At 36.0% G+C, this 16,686-nt stretch overlaps 1 protein-coding gene across 10 annotated transcripts in view; it reads right to left on the bottom strand.

Annotated features, from left to right (window-relative positions):
- Nucleotides 1-7,461: 7,461 nt before the first annotated feature.
- Nucleotides 7,462-16,686, bottom strand: part of ATF7IP (activating transcription factor 7 interacting protein) — a 99,613-nt gene continuing 90,388 nt past the window's right edge. For all 10 annotated transcript variants that reach the window (XM_087968220.1, XM_026694606.2, XM_087968221.1 and 7 more), the window contains 3 exons: nt 13,142-13,327; nt 12,397-12,509; nt 7,462-11,792 (listed from right to left, as the gene is read on the bottom strand). In XM_087968220.1, coding sequence (XP_087824346.1) covers nt 11,376-11,792; nt 12,397-12,509; nt 13,142-13,327 — 716 coding nt within the window. In that variant the 3' untranslated portion in view covers nt 7,462-11,375. The remainder of the gene's footprint in view (nt 11,793-12,396; nt 12,510-13,141; nt 13,328-16,686) is intronic.

Here is a 16,686-nt window from a genome sequence, read left to right as displayed (position 1 = left end):
CTGATAACTTGGGGCAGAGGATACGCTGCTGTTGAAGATGAGGGGACAGTTGTTTGGGTTCCTGCTTGCTGTGTTCATCCTTATCATCAGCCAAAGGGGCAAGGGGATGGATTTGGGGGAATGGAAAAGAAACACGTTGATCCAGGACATGGGGAAGCTAGCAAACCTTCATAATAAAACTGATTGTTGGATATGTATGCACATGCCAACTCACAAAACATCAGGGCTTCCAATGGTTGCAGTACCTCTGGCCGAAGGTGACTGGTATAAGGGACAATATTATGGTTGTTCAGGGACGTGGTCTAGCAGTTGGACTATAAGTAACATAAATACCTTGCACCTTGGAAGCCGAATCCAAGGTGCTGGACCCACAATGAGACAGTAGAAAATATGACTTACTTGGGAACATATCCATTTTGCAACAAAACAATTGTTATTAGCAATGGAAGTCGGTTTTATTCGAATGATATGAAAACTAAAAATCTCACTTACTTTGTACATAACATTTCTCGATATGATATCACATCTTTGATCAATGAAAATAGGTGTCCATATATTCCTGCTACATGTTGTCCCACCACGGAGGACAGCAACCGGTTGCCTAAATGTGCAAATGGGAAATACGCACCACCATCCACTTATTTGGCTATGTTAATGGAATCCTTTGCACAATTAATCTATGCTGAACCAAATACGGTTGGTCATCTCCTGGGAGCAAATCTATGGTTGCTGTGTGGACGGATGGCCTATGATCACATGCCAGCACGATGGAAAGGAGTCTGCACCTTTGGGAAAGTAATCCCATCTCATTTCATTCAAAAATCATTGGGGACTGCTCATATCCACAATGCGCGTTCCGCAACGGAAGTAAACTCTGTTTTGACTCATGACTACTGGACACAAATATCAAGGGGAGTTATTCCTCCTTTAGGAGTCATGATGAACTATAGAAATTTACATCGTTTAAACAATTGGACAATTACTATGTTTAAAGAAACCATTAAAACTCTAAAGCTGCTTGAAGAAGAGCAAGGAAAAATCCTTAACTTTGTCCTGCAAACCAGATATGCGGTGGAAACTATTTTGGCAGCACAAGGGGGAGTTTGCGCTGTGATTCATACGCATTGTTGCATGTATATCTCTGATTTTTCTCCAAACATTACAGCTACTATACAGCATATGGAACAAACCCTGAATGAGAATCCATTACGATCGGAAGACGAGGGACTGGACGTGTGGTCTGCACTTTGGTCCTGGTTTCCAGATGGTTCATGGATTCGTCATTTAATTGTTGGAGTGATATTGTTTTTTATACTTTCTCTTTGTGTATGCTGTTGTATCCAATGTCTCCCTGGACTTTTAGGAATGTGTCGGGTGAAGCCTACGGAAGGAGAGCTGTTGTTGCAGATGGCGAAAAGCTACCGAGGCATCCGCGATCATCAAAAAACTAAAACAGGGGAGATGTGGGAATAACTCTGACTCCAGTATTGAATAATGATTTAAGATCTAAGACCTTATACATACATGTCTGCCTAAAGGTCACCTAGATAAAACAAGGAAATTAAAAGTAAACACCAGAAACAATCATGCAGCTCAGACAATTGTAAATAATTCCATGTATTATGTTTAATTATTATCCACAATGTGAATGCTTACTATGTGTAAAATTCTCAATAAAAAGGGAGCACTAGAAATTGCTCTAGACTCCCATCCCGAGTTCACTCACTTGTGTCTCATCCTTTCCATGGGAGTCCACCACACTCTCCCCGTACATGTGTTCAATTAGCCATGTTCCCAGGAAGCCTCCCAAGGTCATTCTCGCATACCATTATAGTTGAAAATCAAAGCACTATTTTGCAGTTGTTCTGCTCTTTCCTTAGTGGTGGGTTCAATTACAGAAGTAACAGCCAGATGCTCCCTTGTGAGAATTATAAATCTCATTGTGTCCCCCCCTCATAATACTCAAAGTAGACATGAAGACACTAGGAACATAATTCGTTCATTGCTGTTCTAAGAAAGGCAGGATATGCTGTCAATGTCTGGAGGCTATCAGGATCTCAAACAGATGAAGCAGATTAAGGTTAATTTTGCAGCACGGTGGAGTTGCTGATAAATAATAGCTGCTGTGATATTTTGATGGAGTGGCATTAGCTCCAAAAGCTGCTTTTGATGGGGATGGGGTGGCGTTGCCTCCAAAAGAGCAGGTTGGGATGCAAGGACCCTAGTGGATTTATGATCGCTTGATGAGCAACTGAAGACTGTAACCAGATTCATGCTTTCACACAGTTCTGGTTACTGCACTACTGTAGATGGGAGTTTGAACTGGCCCTGTGGTGGTTGGAAATATTTGGAGCTGAACATGCTTAAAACTGTAGAGATGAGAGTGGGTTTTAAGTGGGTTTTTCTTATTCTACTACCTTTTACTAAATCCAACAGCATAGTATTTGTAGTAGAATTCTTCAAGGCTTGGGGTACAGGGAGATAGGGGTGGGGCTTCGCAGAAGTACCAGTCACAGGGAATGGAGCTCTCTGTTCCTGTACTGATTTATCCCTGTTTGTGGGCTCCAAAAGAGCCAAAGCCACCCTGTAGGGCAGTGAAGCTAAGGAGGGAGCTCTGAGAAGTCACAGGAGAAATCGTAACTCTCCTGCTGAACCCTGGGGCTTTTTCCCTCTATGCTATGATGAGAAGAGGCAGTCTAAGATGGCTGCCACGAAGCTGGGACAGCAAATAACCATCTAAGCACAATGGACTTTAGTGAACAGTGTGAACAATTATTTTTATTCAAATTTTAACCCCAAAAAATATCCAGGAAAAGAGAGGCTCACAATTATGTTTAAAAGTAGCAGTGACCTAGCACTTTGAAAAAACTTTAAAATTGAAGGAAAAAGGGGACTTCCGGTTTGTCGGCTTCGCGAGCGGCAGGGATTCGCGAAGCTGCGCGATCCCTGCTGCGCTAGCCGTTTTTGGGGCTCCGATCCGGACGGGTATGGAGCTAGGCTGCCCTGCAGGGGCAGCTGAAGGTAGGGGGATCCGGAGAGGGGTTTGGGGGTGTTGCAGACCCCTCCCCGGCCGGCAGAACCCCTTTTCCCAAGACGGTGCAGCGGTGGAACCGTAATGGCCGCCACAAAGAAGCTGGCAGCCGGGTAAGAATGCGCAGGAGGAAGTGGAGAAAGTTTTTCAAAGGAGAAAGTTTTTCTTGGTTCCTAGGACTCTAAGACATATTTAACAAAATTCCTGAAAAGTATGATTTTCTGAATGATACCTTCTAGAAGAGGAAAAAGCGGCAGTTTGATGGTGCTGAAAGGAAAGCTTACCCTCTTTTCCTACGGAATAAATAAGTGGATATTAAGAAACCTATTTCTTTTAGGTGAAAACTGGCTTTAAGCGATGAGTGGGAAGAGAGAGGACTAAAAAAAATATTTGTATGCTAAGACTTTGTTGGAGGAGATGCCTTAAGGATTTGAAGACTAAAATATATTGCAATAAGATTTTAAGAAACAGATTTGGACTTTCTTTTTCTTTGATTGATACTACCCCAGGAGGAGAAAGTGAGAACTCTGCCTTGGTTTGGACTGATTGATAACTTTGGGACTGTTTTATTTTTTCTTTGGAATATTCTGGTTGTTGTAAGAAGAAAGAAGGGGAAAATAAAAGATTTATAATGGCTCTTTCTATTGAGGAACTGAGAAAAGATTATGAACAAGCAAAAAAAAAATGGTAAATCTGGTTTGAAAGAAGCCTTCCTTTTTTTAGAAATGGCGCTTATTAACTATCAACAAACATTACAACAGATGAAGACAGCAGAAGAAGAAGGAGAGGAAGCCATTTTTAATAAATTTCAGAACTCGACCAAGAAAGAAGGAAGAGTGAAAGGAAGAGAAATAAAGGACTTAAGATTTAAAAAAACACTTAAGAAAGGGAAAAATAAGGTGCAAAATCAATATAATGATAGTAAACAAAAGGGAAAAGGAACACGACAGAGAAGGGAAGCCAGTAAGGCAGAGGCTAGAAGAAGGGGGGATAGAAAGGTTTGTTGGGAGAAGAAAGAAAGGGAAAAGGTGGAGAAAAGCTACAAAGTTTTGAAATTAAATGGGAAAAAAGGAATCTTTTTTAGGGATAAAGGATAAAGTATAATTTCTTCAAAAAGATTTTGCAAGGTACATAAGATGATATTGTAGTATGGTATTAGAAATAGAAAACTTAAATGGTTTAAGAGTTGATAAGAGATTAAAATGTTGAAATGTTTAATAATGATTGGTTTTAAAATTTAATAATATGATGGGAGGTTTAGAATATTGAGTTTTAATTAAAGAGTTTAATAAGATTATGGTATTGATGTTATTATAAAATTTCTATTATAGTATTTGTGTTTAATATTTAGATTTATTGTTTAACTATGTATTTAATTACTCTGGATGTGCTATTTAGATAGAATGTACCAAGCAAAATCGGATTGGGTATTGGGCGTTATTTTAAAGGTTAATTTGATTAATTTAGGGGGGAGATAGAAAGGCATCATACTCTGATTAGTGATTTCAGGAGAAACTTTTTTTTTTTTATAAGGAACGAGACAAAGGGACAATAAAGAATGGACAAAAGATACAAATATAATGACTCAAATTAAGATGATTAATTAAGATAGAATTAAGAAGAGTGAAATATGTGGAGAAGTTAATATAGAAAGCTTAGAATGGTAAATAAAATAAGTAATGATATGTAAGATGAGCATGAATATAATTGAAGTCCATGAAGAGAGAGATACCTGGGTCCAAGTTACTTTCCAAAAAGATTTTTTTTATGTTTTATGTGTTGTGTGTATATGTTGTTGTTTTTTTTGGGAGAATTAATAAAACCTTGCAGAAATATAGAATGAGAATAATGGTAACTAAGTCAGAAAGAAATAGATGAAATAATAATAATGAAATTGAATAAGAGTAAAGAGAAGTAAAGAGAAATTGGACAAGAGGTTTTTGTATGTTTATATGGAAATGGTTTAAAACAGAATTATAGTTTATCTGACTTGTTAAATTTATAATGGAAAAAGGTTTAAACATGTAATGGATAATGATGATTTGTGTGTTTTGAAAATTAATAAAACTTGTTTTTTTTAAAAAAAAATTGAAGGAAAAAGAATTAAAGGTGAAAAGGCAGAAAAATAGTTAAAATACAGAAAATTGGACTTTCAAATTGAATAGGCACTGCTTTGCATAGGCATTTTGAAATGCTGGAATTATTTACTTAAAAATCAACATTATTTTTACATTGTGGGAAAATGGAAAAACTGGTTACTATTGAAATCCAATCTAATAGTGCCACCTGCTGACGAAAGGATGACATACTTCCAAAATCTTGGAAATATTCAATTATTGGAAATTTAAATGTGATAACAAGAAAGACATTATCATTAAAATGACCCCTGAAGATTACAATACAAGACTGAATTTATAGAGGGACCTAAGGAGGTTCTAGAAAACTTAAGGGACTATCCAGAGCAGGGGTCGCCAACCTTTTGGACCTCAGGGACTACCAAACTTGTAATTTTAAATCTCAGGGACCACTAACTGGTTCTGTGGGTGTTGCCTAATTTGTGGGTGTGGCTTAGTGGTCAGGTGACTGGCTGGGCATGGCTTGTATGTAAATATTATAAATATTTATATAAATATTGAATTTTTTTATTTAAAAAAAGAGCAACTTTTACCCAAAATCAGGCAAAGCAGGCAGGCAGATTGAGTTGCTCACAGAATCAGATTCATTCAGAAATCTGCCATTGGCTAGCTCAGTCTGTCACATTGAATTTTTTTATTAAAAAAAGAGCAACTTTTATCCAAAATCAGGCAAAGCAGGCAGGTAGAATGAGTTGCTCACAGAATCATTCAGTGATCTATCTATCTGCCATCTGCTAGCTCAGTCTCTCAAATTTGCTTCCCGTGAGTTTTCACTGAATAATAGAACCTTCAGTCCTAAGGGAGGTTTGGCTGTGCTTAAAAGCAGAGCTGAAGATCTAAAGACTAGCTAGAAAGCAAGAAATCCATTTCCTGCTTCCTAACTAATCTAAATCTCCCAGCACAGCAGAACACCTGATGGTCGGAAAAAGGAAAAATAGTAATTTAGCAGGCAAGTTTGCCGGATAAGGAGTGGGTAGGGAGGGTTCCCACGGGCCATGTGAGAGGCACAGACCTATGTTTCTGCGCAGCCTGGATTAATTGCTTTGGAGGAGTGCTCTGGGGGTGAGATTTCTCTGTGGCCCACCAAAATTTTCTCATGGCCCACTGGTTGGCGACCACTGATCCAGAGGAAAAGGTTGATCAAGTTTGGGATACAAAGAACTAAGAATATTGATTTTTTTGAGAAGTGATTTATAGGTTTGAATATATGGTCTTTGGGTTATTAGACAAAAGAGGGACACAAAATTTAACAAGATACTTCAATCAAAAAGAAAGGAGTGGAATTTGGAAAGAGATGGTGTTGGCAATTCAAAGTACGAGACACTGACAAGACATTCCTTGTATATCTAATCACACTTGATCAAATATTCTGTTCTGTTCTGCTCTAGATGACAAATGATCAAGAACTAAAAGTTGTGATTGGCCCATCAAAAAGGATTGGATAGGGGGAGATAATTGTCTTCCAGTACTTGAGAGGCTATCATAAAGGAGATTGACTTATTCTCTATGGAACCAGAGGGCAGGACAAAATTGGTTGGAAGCTTGTTAGAGATCCAACATGGAAGTAAGGAGAAATTTTCTAACAGAACAATTAATCAGTGGAATAGCTTGCCTTCTGGGATTGAGGGTGCCCCATCACTGTTTTTCAAAAATAGACTGAACCACCATTTGACTGGTATAAGTCTCCTGCCTTGAGGACAGGGTTGGACTAGACCTCCATCCCTTCTATCCCTTCTAATTATATTGTTAGCTTTACAACATCACATGGTTTGGCATAGAAGTTCTTGCAGAACCACCTTCTCCAAGTAGTCAACCCAGGAAGAACTGTGATACTCCTTATCTGCAAAGCACAGGTTGTAGAGCCTCGTAGGCATTTTTTTTCCCAAAGCAGTGCTTCTATTATGAACAATCCTCTTAAGAAATTTTATTTGCCCATGTTTTAGCCTTCTGGGGAACTTTTTATTTAGTAAACTTGTACACTGTCCATCTCATTTTTCAAATGTTTGAAATCATTTATTCTTGAGGATCTATGATGAGTGACAGTATATCTGATTTAGCTGCTTTAAGTTATTTTTATGTTGTTACAATTATTTTAGACCTACCATGGATGTTTTATTTTATATTCTCATTTTGCTCTTCAGTGTACTAAACCATTGAGATTCTGTCAGTTATGGTGGATATAAATTTAATAAATATTACTTTATGTTCTGAAAGGAAGTATTCTGGACTGTTATTTCCATTCCTTAAACCAAAAGCTCTTTTGTTCTTCCAAACTAATCACACAAAACTCAAAAATTTAAAAACCTAGTAGTTTATTTCAAAGTATAAATTTCAGGTGTATCAAGACAAAACCCCACTACAATTAACACATACAGACACTAATCTACAATGCATATAAAAGTTAGGAGAACTTGCCACCGTCCTGCTTAAACTGGACTTTTTGGTACAGCCTACATTATTTACATGTTCATCTGTTGAAGAAAAAAAATCAGAGTGCAAATTTCTATAATGAGTTTTGTATAGTTTATTCATCAGTGCTTATAAATTACTCTGAAGAGTACCTCAGGTTTGGCTGTCCAGTTGCTTTATTTACAGTTAAAATTTAAACTTAGTCTTAAAATATATTTTCAACCTAGCACATGAAGGTAAGAAACCAATCATTCTGCTTTAAAATATAGGTAAGATCCAAGGATAATACTGTAGAACACCTTTTGATTTGCATTCTTGCACATTTGTACATTACTCTCAACATAACTTCTATACTGCTGAAAATATGGTTATCCAATTTTCATACACCCCAAATACAAAGATCTTAAAAACAGCAAGATTTCAAATGCAAAATGAATAACTTTGCCATTGAATGAATGAGAATACTAAAGAAAGTGTAAGATGGCATCAACATAATATAGTTTTATATTCTGGTTGCAATGCTTTTAGCCAATACTGTGATATTGCAAGTCAAGGAATAAATATAAAACTGAAGCACTAATATTACATATAATATGGATTCTAGAGCCACAGAACTCTTGGATAAGTAGTAGTAATTGATTGGATCAGTCTAACATTGAATAAATGGACCAATTTAATTTACTGTAGTACAACCCATGTTCTAATTCTAGTGCAGGGGTGTCAAACTCATGTTGTCACAGCATCACATGAAGTATCGGGACTTTCCCCCACTTCACTAAACTGGGCATAGACATAGCCAGCACGTGATGTATCTGGCCCGTGGGCCAGGAGTTTGACAGACCTACTCTTTACATATATAAAGAGGCACAGAAATTGCTCAACATGCTGATAATACAGATTAATCAGGGTGTTTCAGTAAACATTAAACATAGAATTTTTATTCAGAGTTCTTAGGGCATTTGTCAGTATCACTGAACATATTATCCTCTATCAATAAGTTGTTAATATAAAAAGCATTTATCTTTCAAGAGCTTCTCTTGCTCTCCACTATCTACACTTAACCATTTTTTTGGGTGTAAATTGTAATTTGGGGAAAAAATTGAAAACAGAAATAAGCTAACAAGAGCTCCAGACCCAGATAACGATCATCTAGCTCACTTTCAGAATTTATATCATTTCTTCTGAAATGGAACTTGAATACTACTAATAGCTGCATTCTCAGTATTAAAGAAAGAACATTGCCGAAATATAGTTTCAGTGAAATTATTGTAGAAAAAAAATGTCTAAGTTGGGCCAGGAATACAATGCAGTAAAATAAGTGTGGTGAGAAAATAAATACCAACATAGTACAATGTAGACAGCGAAATTTTCAAGGTCTTTCAAAAAATACCTCTTCTATCTATACTATAACAAGCTCACATGCTGAGTGGGATGCAGTTTCTCAATGAGCACAGAATAATAAAAATCCAGCATCAGTCCACTTTGTTGCCATGCAATCCTGTTTATAGTAATTTGATAGAAACAGAATAAACTCCCCATAATCTGTTGCAAGGACATATTAATATCTACAGATTCAGATGTCTTTTTGGGACAAAGGCAGAGAATTAAGCACAGAATATAAAATATAATGTGGTTTGCCATTACTTACACATAAGAATTTGTTTCTGCTTAACTCTGTATTGCTTTATATAACTTGTGAGGCTTGCTCATTCTGTTTTGGAAAATGTAGCATCCTACCCTATCAGTTGCAGTTCATAAATCTGAAGGCTAATAACTATTCTCCAAAATACTAATTTAAAAAGTGCTGAAATTAACATTGCCGCACACTTACTTGAACATGGAATGAAATCTGATACTGGAAACTGGAACTGAAAATTCTTTTGAATTACTTCTTATGCCACATGTTGAAGTTGTAGGACCTAGTACCCTAAACTCAAAAAGAAAGTTGCACACCTTATGAAAGTATGCTTTTCTCCCAGATGTTCTCAGGCCTGACTTTATTGTCCAAGTACAAAAAAAATCTAAGAGAAAAGGCAAGTAACAATATATTGGCTATAAACAATAGGAACTGCCAAATTAAACAGTGGAATCCAATGCTTCTTTTAAAAAAATAAAAATGTTTTTTTAATTAAATGTTCCTTCCATTGATTTTTTTGTTGGCTGCCCTTTGCATTTTTCAGCATTCAAATTAATAGAGGTGGACTAAATATGCCCCTCCTTCAGTAAATAACACAAATCTTATTTGTGACTATTTCAGAGATGAGTTTCTAGCTCACCAGTTGTTTTATTTCCAGATAATTTTTGAAGGTAATAAGAAAATGTGATAAATTGATTTTATGCCAATTACCCACTGATTGTGATTTGAAGAATTCATAATAAGCAGATTGAAATTTACCCACTCAAAAATAGTTTTACAACACGTAGAGACGAGCAAAAGTTTCCACATAATTCTGAGAAAAATAAGACACAAAATGCCACAAGACTGGTTTTTCTTTACTGAAATACATCTTCCCACATAAGCAGCATTTAAGACCCTGTCTTCCTAAGCTGGCTTCTGACTGTACCTTTGGAACTTTGCATTTCTATTCCAATCCTATCAATTTAAGAACAGGACATAATAGGAAGTGCCAAGCAATGCAGTGAAGAGTTACCACTCACTATTTAATAGGAATGATCAATCAAGAAGATATATGTCCTATTTTTCTCTAGAATACAGTATAGTAGTTTTCTTTGATTTCCATGCAAGGTGTAGCTTATTTATTTTTAGTGGCCATGAGTTTGCTGAATTGGAAAAAGTGGAGAATCTATTGTTGTTTTGATTCAGTCGGTATAGAATGTTCATAAATTTGTTGCACAGAATTCTAGGTGTGTTTGTTAAGAAAATGAAATTTTATCTTTTGGCTACCTACCATCTTCTTAAGAACAGCATGATGCAGCTTAACGGTGTGAGAGTGATAAATCTTCACAGATTAAGTAATGTAAACATTAGCATGAATTATTAGAAAACCTGGGTATTACTTGTCAAGTGAATCTGCAATGAGAGATTATGACATCTTAGGGTTGGCAAAAGAGCAGAATATTGAAAGGATGGCAAAGAAAGAGGAACACAGAAAGTGTGACTGCATTTATTTTGAAATTATTGTTTAAGGCACAAATTAAATTATTTTTTTTAAAAGAGAAGGATCATAAAAGAATCAAGATATTGAAAATGCAAATGAAGTTTTCTAGAAACCTGGTTTTGGTGGTGGGTTTCAAAATACTCCAAGTTCTGGTGACAAAGAGAGTGCAAGCCTGCCTAGAACTTTTTGATTCCAATAAGCAGATCCATGTATAAGAATTCAAAAACTGATTGTGGATAAGTTCCGTTGCCCTTTAGGAAGTAGGTTAGATATCTTGTAAAGTACAATGGATCACTCTTCTAGGACTAAGCACAACCCTGAATCCAGGCTTTCCACCTTAACCTGGCTGTTATACTCTGCGCTTGTGCCAATGTTTGACATTACTGGTGGGCCACATGATACATGTCAACCATATTCCCAAAACTTTGTAACTCACTATTTACTAGATACAGTGGCTTGTAAGCAAAGGGGAGGAGACTATTTCATCAGAAATTCAAGCTCTTTTGCTGGAGGTTAAGAATTTATTTCAGTTTTGGTTGTAAGTTTTGTAGTGTATGAAAGAGCTCTCCAAAATAATTCTGCGGAGAAGATTTTACAATGAGTTTCATGCATGAGAACAAACTCAAAACTAGAGCAAGCCACAGTCATGGGACAAGAATGGAAGGTTTCAATGTCTTAAATTTAACTGCTTTGGGAAGCAATCACATCTGTTGACTGGGGGTCACAGAAGAGTCCAAAACGTCCATAGATGTCTTTAGCACGCACAGCAAAGTAATATTTGCTGCCAGACACAAACTGAGTAAGTGTGCATGCCATAGGCAGAGGAAGGGCTTTTACTTCCCCAATCTTTTTCCACTGAGAGGGTACAGTGGCACTTGGGTCCTCATGGTATGCATATAGGTGATAGCTATCCACACTAGCACAACTCCGGTCCACTTCCAAAACACTCCAAGAAAGCACAATGCCATTTTGACTTTGCACTCGGGCTAACTTCAGGTGTGGCTTCTGAGGCAAAGAATGGTTGGCAGCTTCAGGAGGCAGTCGGGAGGGCTGCTGGGCTTCTGGCAGAGGAGCTGGATGCACAGGCCGCAATGGCTCCTAAGGGAAAGAAAAATGGTGTTGTGAAAGTGGCAAAGAAGTTGCTCCATCATTTCAGAGACTACATGAATTGATTGCTCAATAGTTAAAAATTCATGCACTTTGTCACGTGGTAAGGAATTCCAGAAAATGGGAGCAATCACCAATAACACTAGCTTCAGAAGGAATGAGAACTTGGAGGGTTCTTACAAAACCAAACTGATCATTGCAAAAGCAGGCTATTCTAGTCTATGCAATTCAAGGCTTTAAAGATTAAAATCAGCATTTTGAATTGTACTGGAAGCAAAATAGTAATTTGTTCCTACATTTGTCAGAAACTTCTACAGAATGTGGTCCACATGTAGTCTCTAGATCTTTTTTTTTATGATCTCAGAAATAACCATTTTCCTCTTTGCATGTGTGCATGTCCTTAAATTTCCCTCTCAAACCCTAAACAGGCTCTAACCCTGTCCAGCTCAATATCATCACCTTACTATTTCTTCTCCATCATAACTATCCCCAATTAGTTTTTAAATATAAGTGATCCCTGCATAAATACATTTGATCTTCTGTGTGGTTGTATCATCTTTTCTAAATATTCATTTTAATAGATAAATGTACTTACTGTATGTACTGGAGGAGGCCGATGATGTACTGTGAGTTGAGGTGTACCAGATCCTAAAGTTAACCCACTATTTACAACATAAGCTGTTGTCTGAGGCACTCGCACGGTTACACCTATAAAAGACATTAGTATCAATGTATTTATGCCTTACTTTTTGGAAAGCTATTATGAACCATGCTATTTTAATAACTCACAGGTAGTCCTTGACTTATGACTACAATTAGAATTTGGTCATTGAACAAAATGGTTGTGAAGCAAGACACCCATATAACTGCTTTGCTTAATGACTGCAATCCTGGCACTACTGGTTGTGGTCGTTAAGTGACTTATGAATCCCCTAATTATTTTTAAAGAAATTAGATAGAACAGAAAAAAATCAATTAAAAATCAAGTTGAGTTTATTTTTATATTTATTAAATTTATATTCCACCCATTTCACCATCTAAAGAATAAAGTTGCAAAGTGACATGCTAACACAAAAATATATTGAATATTTACATTATAAACATTTTAAATATTTTTGTTGAATGATTTTTCATGTCAAACATTTATGAAATAAAATTTAATTATACATATTTCTTAGTAAACTATTGCAGCAGAAATCAAATTAAGTTTAAAAAATTACTGCCTTAAAAATTGAGATTTATATTTTGAACATATTATGACTGTCATGTTTTTATTAGCAACTGATAATTATAAGTTTCAGTTCACAGCTTACAAATGTACTTTTGAAAAGGCTTCTTACCTGAATTTTGTGGGCTGATTTGCCTTAAACCAGAATTCTGCATAACAGTGGTTCGCACAGGATTCTGTCCTGATGGGGCAGGAAGAGTAGTATAGACTACTTGATGGTTAGCAGGAGCTCTTGGTATTGGGAGTCTAGCTGTAGCCTGAGTCACTGGGCGATGTGTTACATTCACAGTTGTCTGGGCTAAGAGATAGGCAAAATAATAGTAAAAAAAAACCTTATGCTTATGAAAACCAGTTAAAGAAATGGCAGCTGTGACTTCACATTGTTGTGTAAATAATATCATAGCCCCATCAAGCAACACGTGCCTACTATAGGTCTAAACATCTGGTTGGCTGTATGACCAACCTAACAATAACATAGAAAACATATTGACTTAAACAAGTTTAATAGCCCAATCACGGTGGTATTTTAGGACAGGATTTGTTGGTGTGATTATTTCTACAGCAATCTGTAGTCAATGTAATTATAAAAAATGCTGGAGATTCACAAGTTTCTAACAATCTTAACTCCAATGTTATTTTGTTGTCTTTTAAGGAAAACATTGTAGCATTAGAAATAAATTAATTTATTACAATTGGGGGGTGGGGATCAACAACTGAGTTGTCAACTCTACAGGCAAATGTAGTTTTTGTTGCAACCTTCTGCTTCCAGCTGGTTTTGATGGAAAGTCTGCCTTTTCATATATGGCTAGAGGTATACCTTCTACTTCAATTATCAGTTCAATGAAGCAGCCCTGAAGGTAAAACATTTATAAGAAACAAGTGCAGTATGGCAGAAAGTTGATGAATTGTGTAAATGTACAACTGATCATTCAATAAACCACTTAAGAGACAAGTTATTTGTTCATCTTCATCGTAATCTCTGTGAATAAAATCATTGTTAACTATGTACCAAGTACCGTGTTTCTCATATAATAAGGCTGGGTCTTTTTTTTTTCTTGAGCCCCGAAAAAGATGGCTAGGCCATCTTTTCGGGGGTGACTTAATTCCCCTCCCTTGCATCTTTGGGCAGGTGGCGACGGCTTGGATGTTGACCTCGGCGTTGGTGGAGCACTTCGTATCGGGGTCAATGCAGGCAGCACCATATCCGGGTGTGCAACAAAAGTACTTCCTAACAGCAAGCCCCCCCCCCACTTTGCATGTTTTAATATAGGGCTTAATTTGGGGGGAAGGGCTTAATTTCATTTCATGCCTATAAAACATGCTGGGACTTCCTATTGGGGGAGGCCGTAGTGTTGGAGAAACAGGGTACAAGCTTATTTTAAGTTGGCAAGTGGTGGTCTTTAGGAGAACCAAAGACAATATGTTTCTCTCAAAGGAAACACCTACTTATGTGTGGATTTTCAATTTGTAATGCTGTGTGATCTGTTTATACAGAGAATGTGGTAGATTATGGGAACTTTCATGTATTGTCCAGGCATCAAAGGGTACATGGAATGATGATCCATTAAAAGCTAAGGTCCACTAAGATTGTTGTCATATATATTTTAATACAAGAGAAGCACAGGAAAGAAGAGAAGGAATGCTAGGGAGAAAAACAATTTAAGTACAATGTAGATTAGGTAGGAATCCTTATTAAGTATTATTGAGCAGGTGAAGGTAAAGAAATAAGACACAATCTTTGCAAAGGATTTTCTTGCAGGGAAGAAGTACTACTAGAATAGTTTTTCAATGTTCTTTGATATGGATGTTGTCTTAATTTCCTGGGACAGCAGATCTTTTCAGTGTGGGAGTTGCAACACCATTTCCCTACATATCTGCAGAAAAACTGTGAACCAGGATGACTTGGGCAACACTTGTAGTAATGTATACAGAGTCCAAGTTTAACTTTTGGAGGACTTTATGAATAGTAAGGCATTGAATTCTAACTAGATTCACATAAAAAAGAACTATATTACAGAATAATTCATATCTGAATACGATGTGCTTTTATTTACGTTTTGGACTAAATGAGTAATATCTTAAACCAAATGGTTACCAATAAGTATTTTTAAGGATTTAAGAGGTCATGTATTGAGTATAATTTAACTAAGAGTCTGCTTAACAATATATTCAATTGAAACATGTTTAGGATACACTATTTTTGAAGCAACACTGTCATTCAATTTTATATAAATGTAAAGAATATGACAAAGGTTAATATCGATAACACAAATAATCTCTGGAATAAAGAACTGAAATACCCAATCTTGGAAAATCAATAGGCTCACATTTTAACAAACATAAAATACACATGTGATTTTGAAATGAAGTTAATTAATCAGAAAATATTTTATTAGTCCAAAAAAGTCTTTTTGGGACTTTTACTCTAATTTATATGAGAAACAAATAGTTTCAGTAGAGCAAATGAGATTATGTACAAAATCAACATTTATCCCTTATCAGAAGAGCAAAACAAAATTATGAATAGTCCAATGACTGTTGATATTACATAAGCAATTAAAAAAAACTAAAATAGGTAAAGCGCCAGGACTTGAAGGTTTACCTAATGGATTTTGTGTTTTGAAATCAATTATTATTGAAGAAAGAATGAATCTAAATATTTTGTCTTTTGCCTAAAGGACATCTAAAGGATAATATAAGAATCATTTTGGGTATAATTAAATATTTAAACAATGCAATGACAAACAGGCTGTATTAATTTTTTTAGATGTAAAAGAAAGCTTTTGATAATGCAAATTGGGAGAGGGACTTTGGATGTTTTAAATACAAGAACTGAAATCTATTTATACACAACAGAAGGCCTAGATTATAGTCAATTATGAATTTATGAAAGCATATAAGATTCAGAAAAATACAAGACAAACAGCTGATTTTGCCACCAAAGTGGGTCTTTTGGCAGCTAGTTCTCTAGATCTGAATGGGAATAGCTAGGAATGATCTAAGGTGATCCTTGGACAACTATAGATCCTCCTGGGAAGGACTCGAGGATTACGTTTCCTAGTAGAAGCAGTCGGATAGTCATCTTTTTTCTGCTCAGCTGTTTGGTTTATTTAAGCACACCTGGGTTTTAATTGTGTGGTTTGAATTTTCTTTTTTATCTTGATTTTCCTTTTAAAAGTTGGTTGAAGGCTGTTTTACCTTAATCCCTTGCTTGTATTTTAATATGAATTCTTCAATGTTTTTTCACTCTTACCAACTCTGTTACTTCCACTTTCTCTGTAAGGAAGTCAACAGAGATTTCCTGGGTAGTGAAAGTGACCTGTTTGGATTTTTATTTTCATAAGATTTTCACTACAAGGATCTTATATTTTCTTAGCTTTTAAAAAGCTCGGATCATAATTTTTGAATGCTTCATGGAATTTTTTTCTTTTTTGTCTCATCATACTTTATCGTAAGAAATATTATTTGAACATTCTCTGTGGCTACTTTGTTACAGTACATTTAAATTTCCTTGTCCTCGAAAAGAATGGTTTGTTTGGTTGTGAATGCCCAGTTACAAGATTACATTAAAATGCGAACAATTTATCAACTTAAAAGATAAATCCCCCTGGAAAGTCTTTGAAAAAACAATGTTATTTAAACTACAAGATATTGAAA

The sequence above is a fragment of the Notechis scutatus genome, chromosome 6, assembly GCF_049901735.1.
Source record: "Notechis scutatus isolate UNSWTSFEM ecotype Mainland chromosome 6, rNotScu1.2, whole genome shotgun sequence".
Lineage (NCBI taxonomy): Eukaryota > Metazoa > Chordata > Lepidosauria > Squamata > Elapidae > Notechis > Notechis scutatus.
Note: the sequence above shows the minus strand (reverse complement) of the source record. Positions and strands in the feature narration are given on the sequence as shown.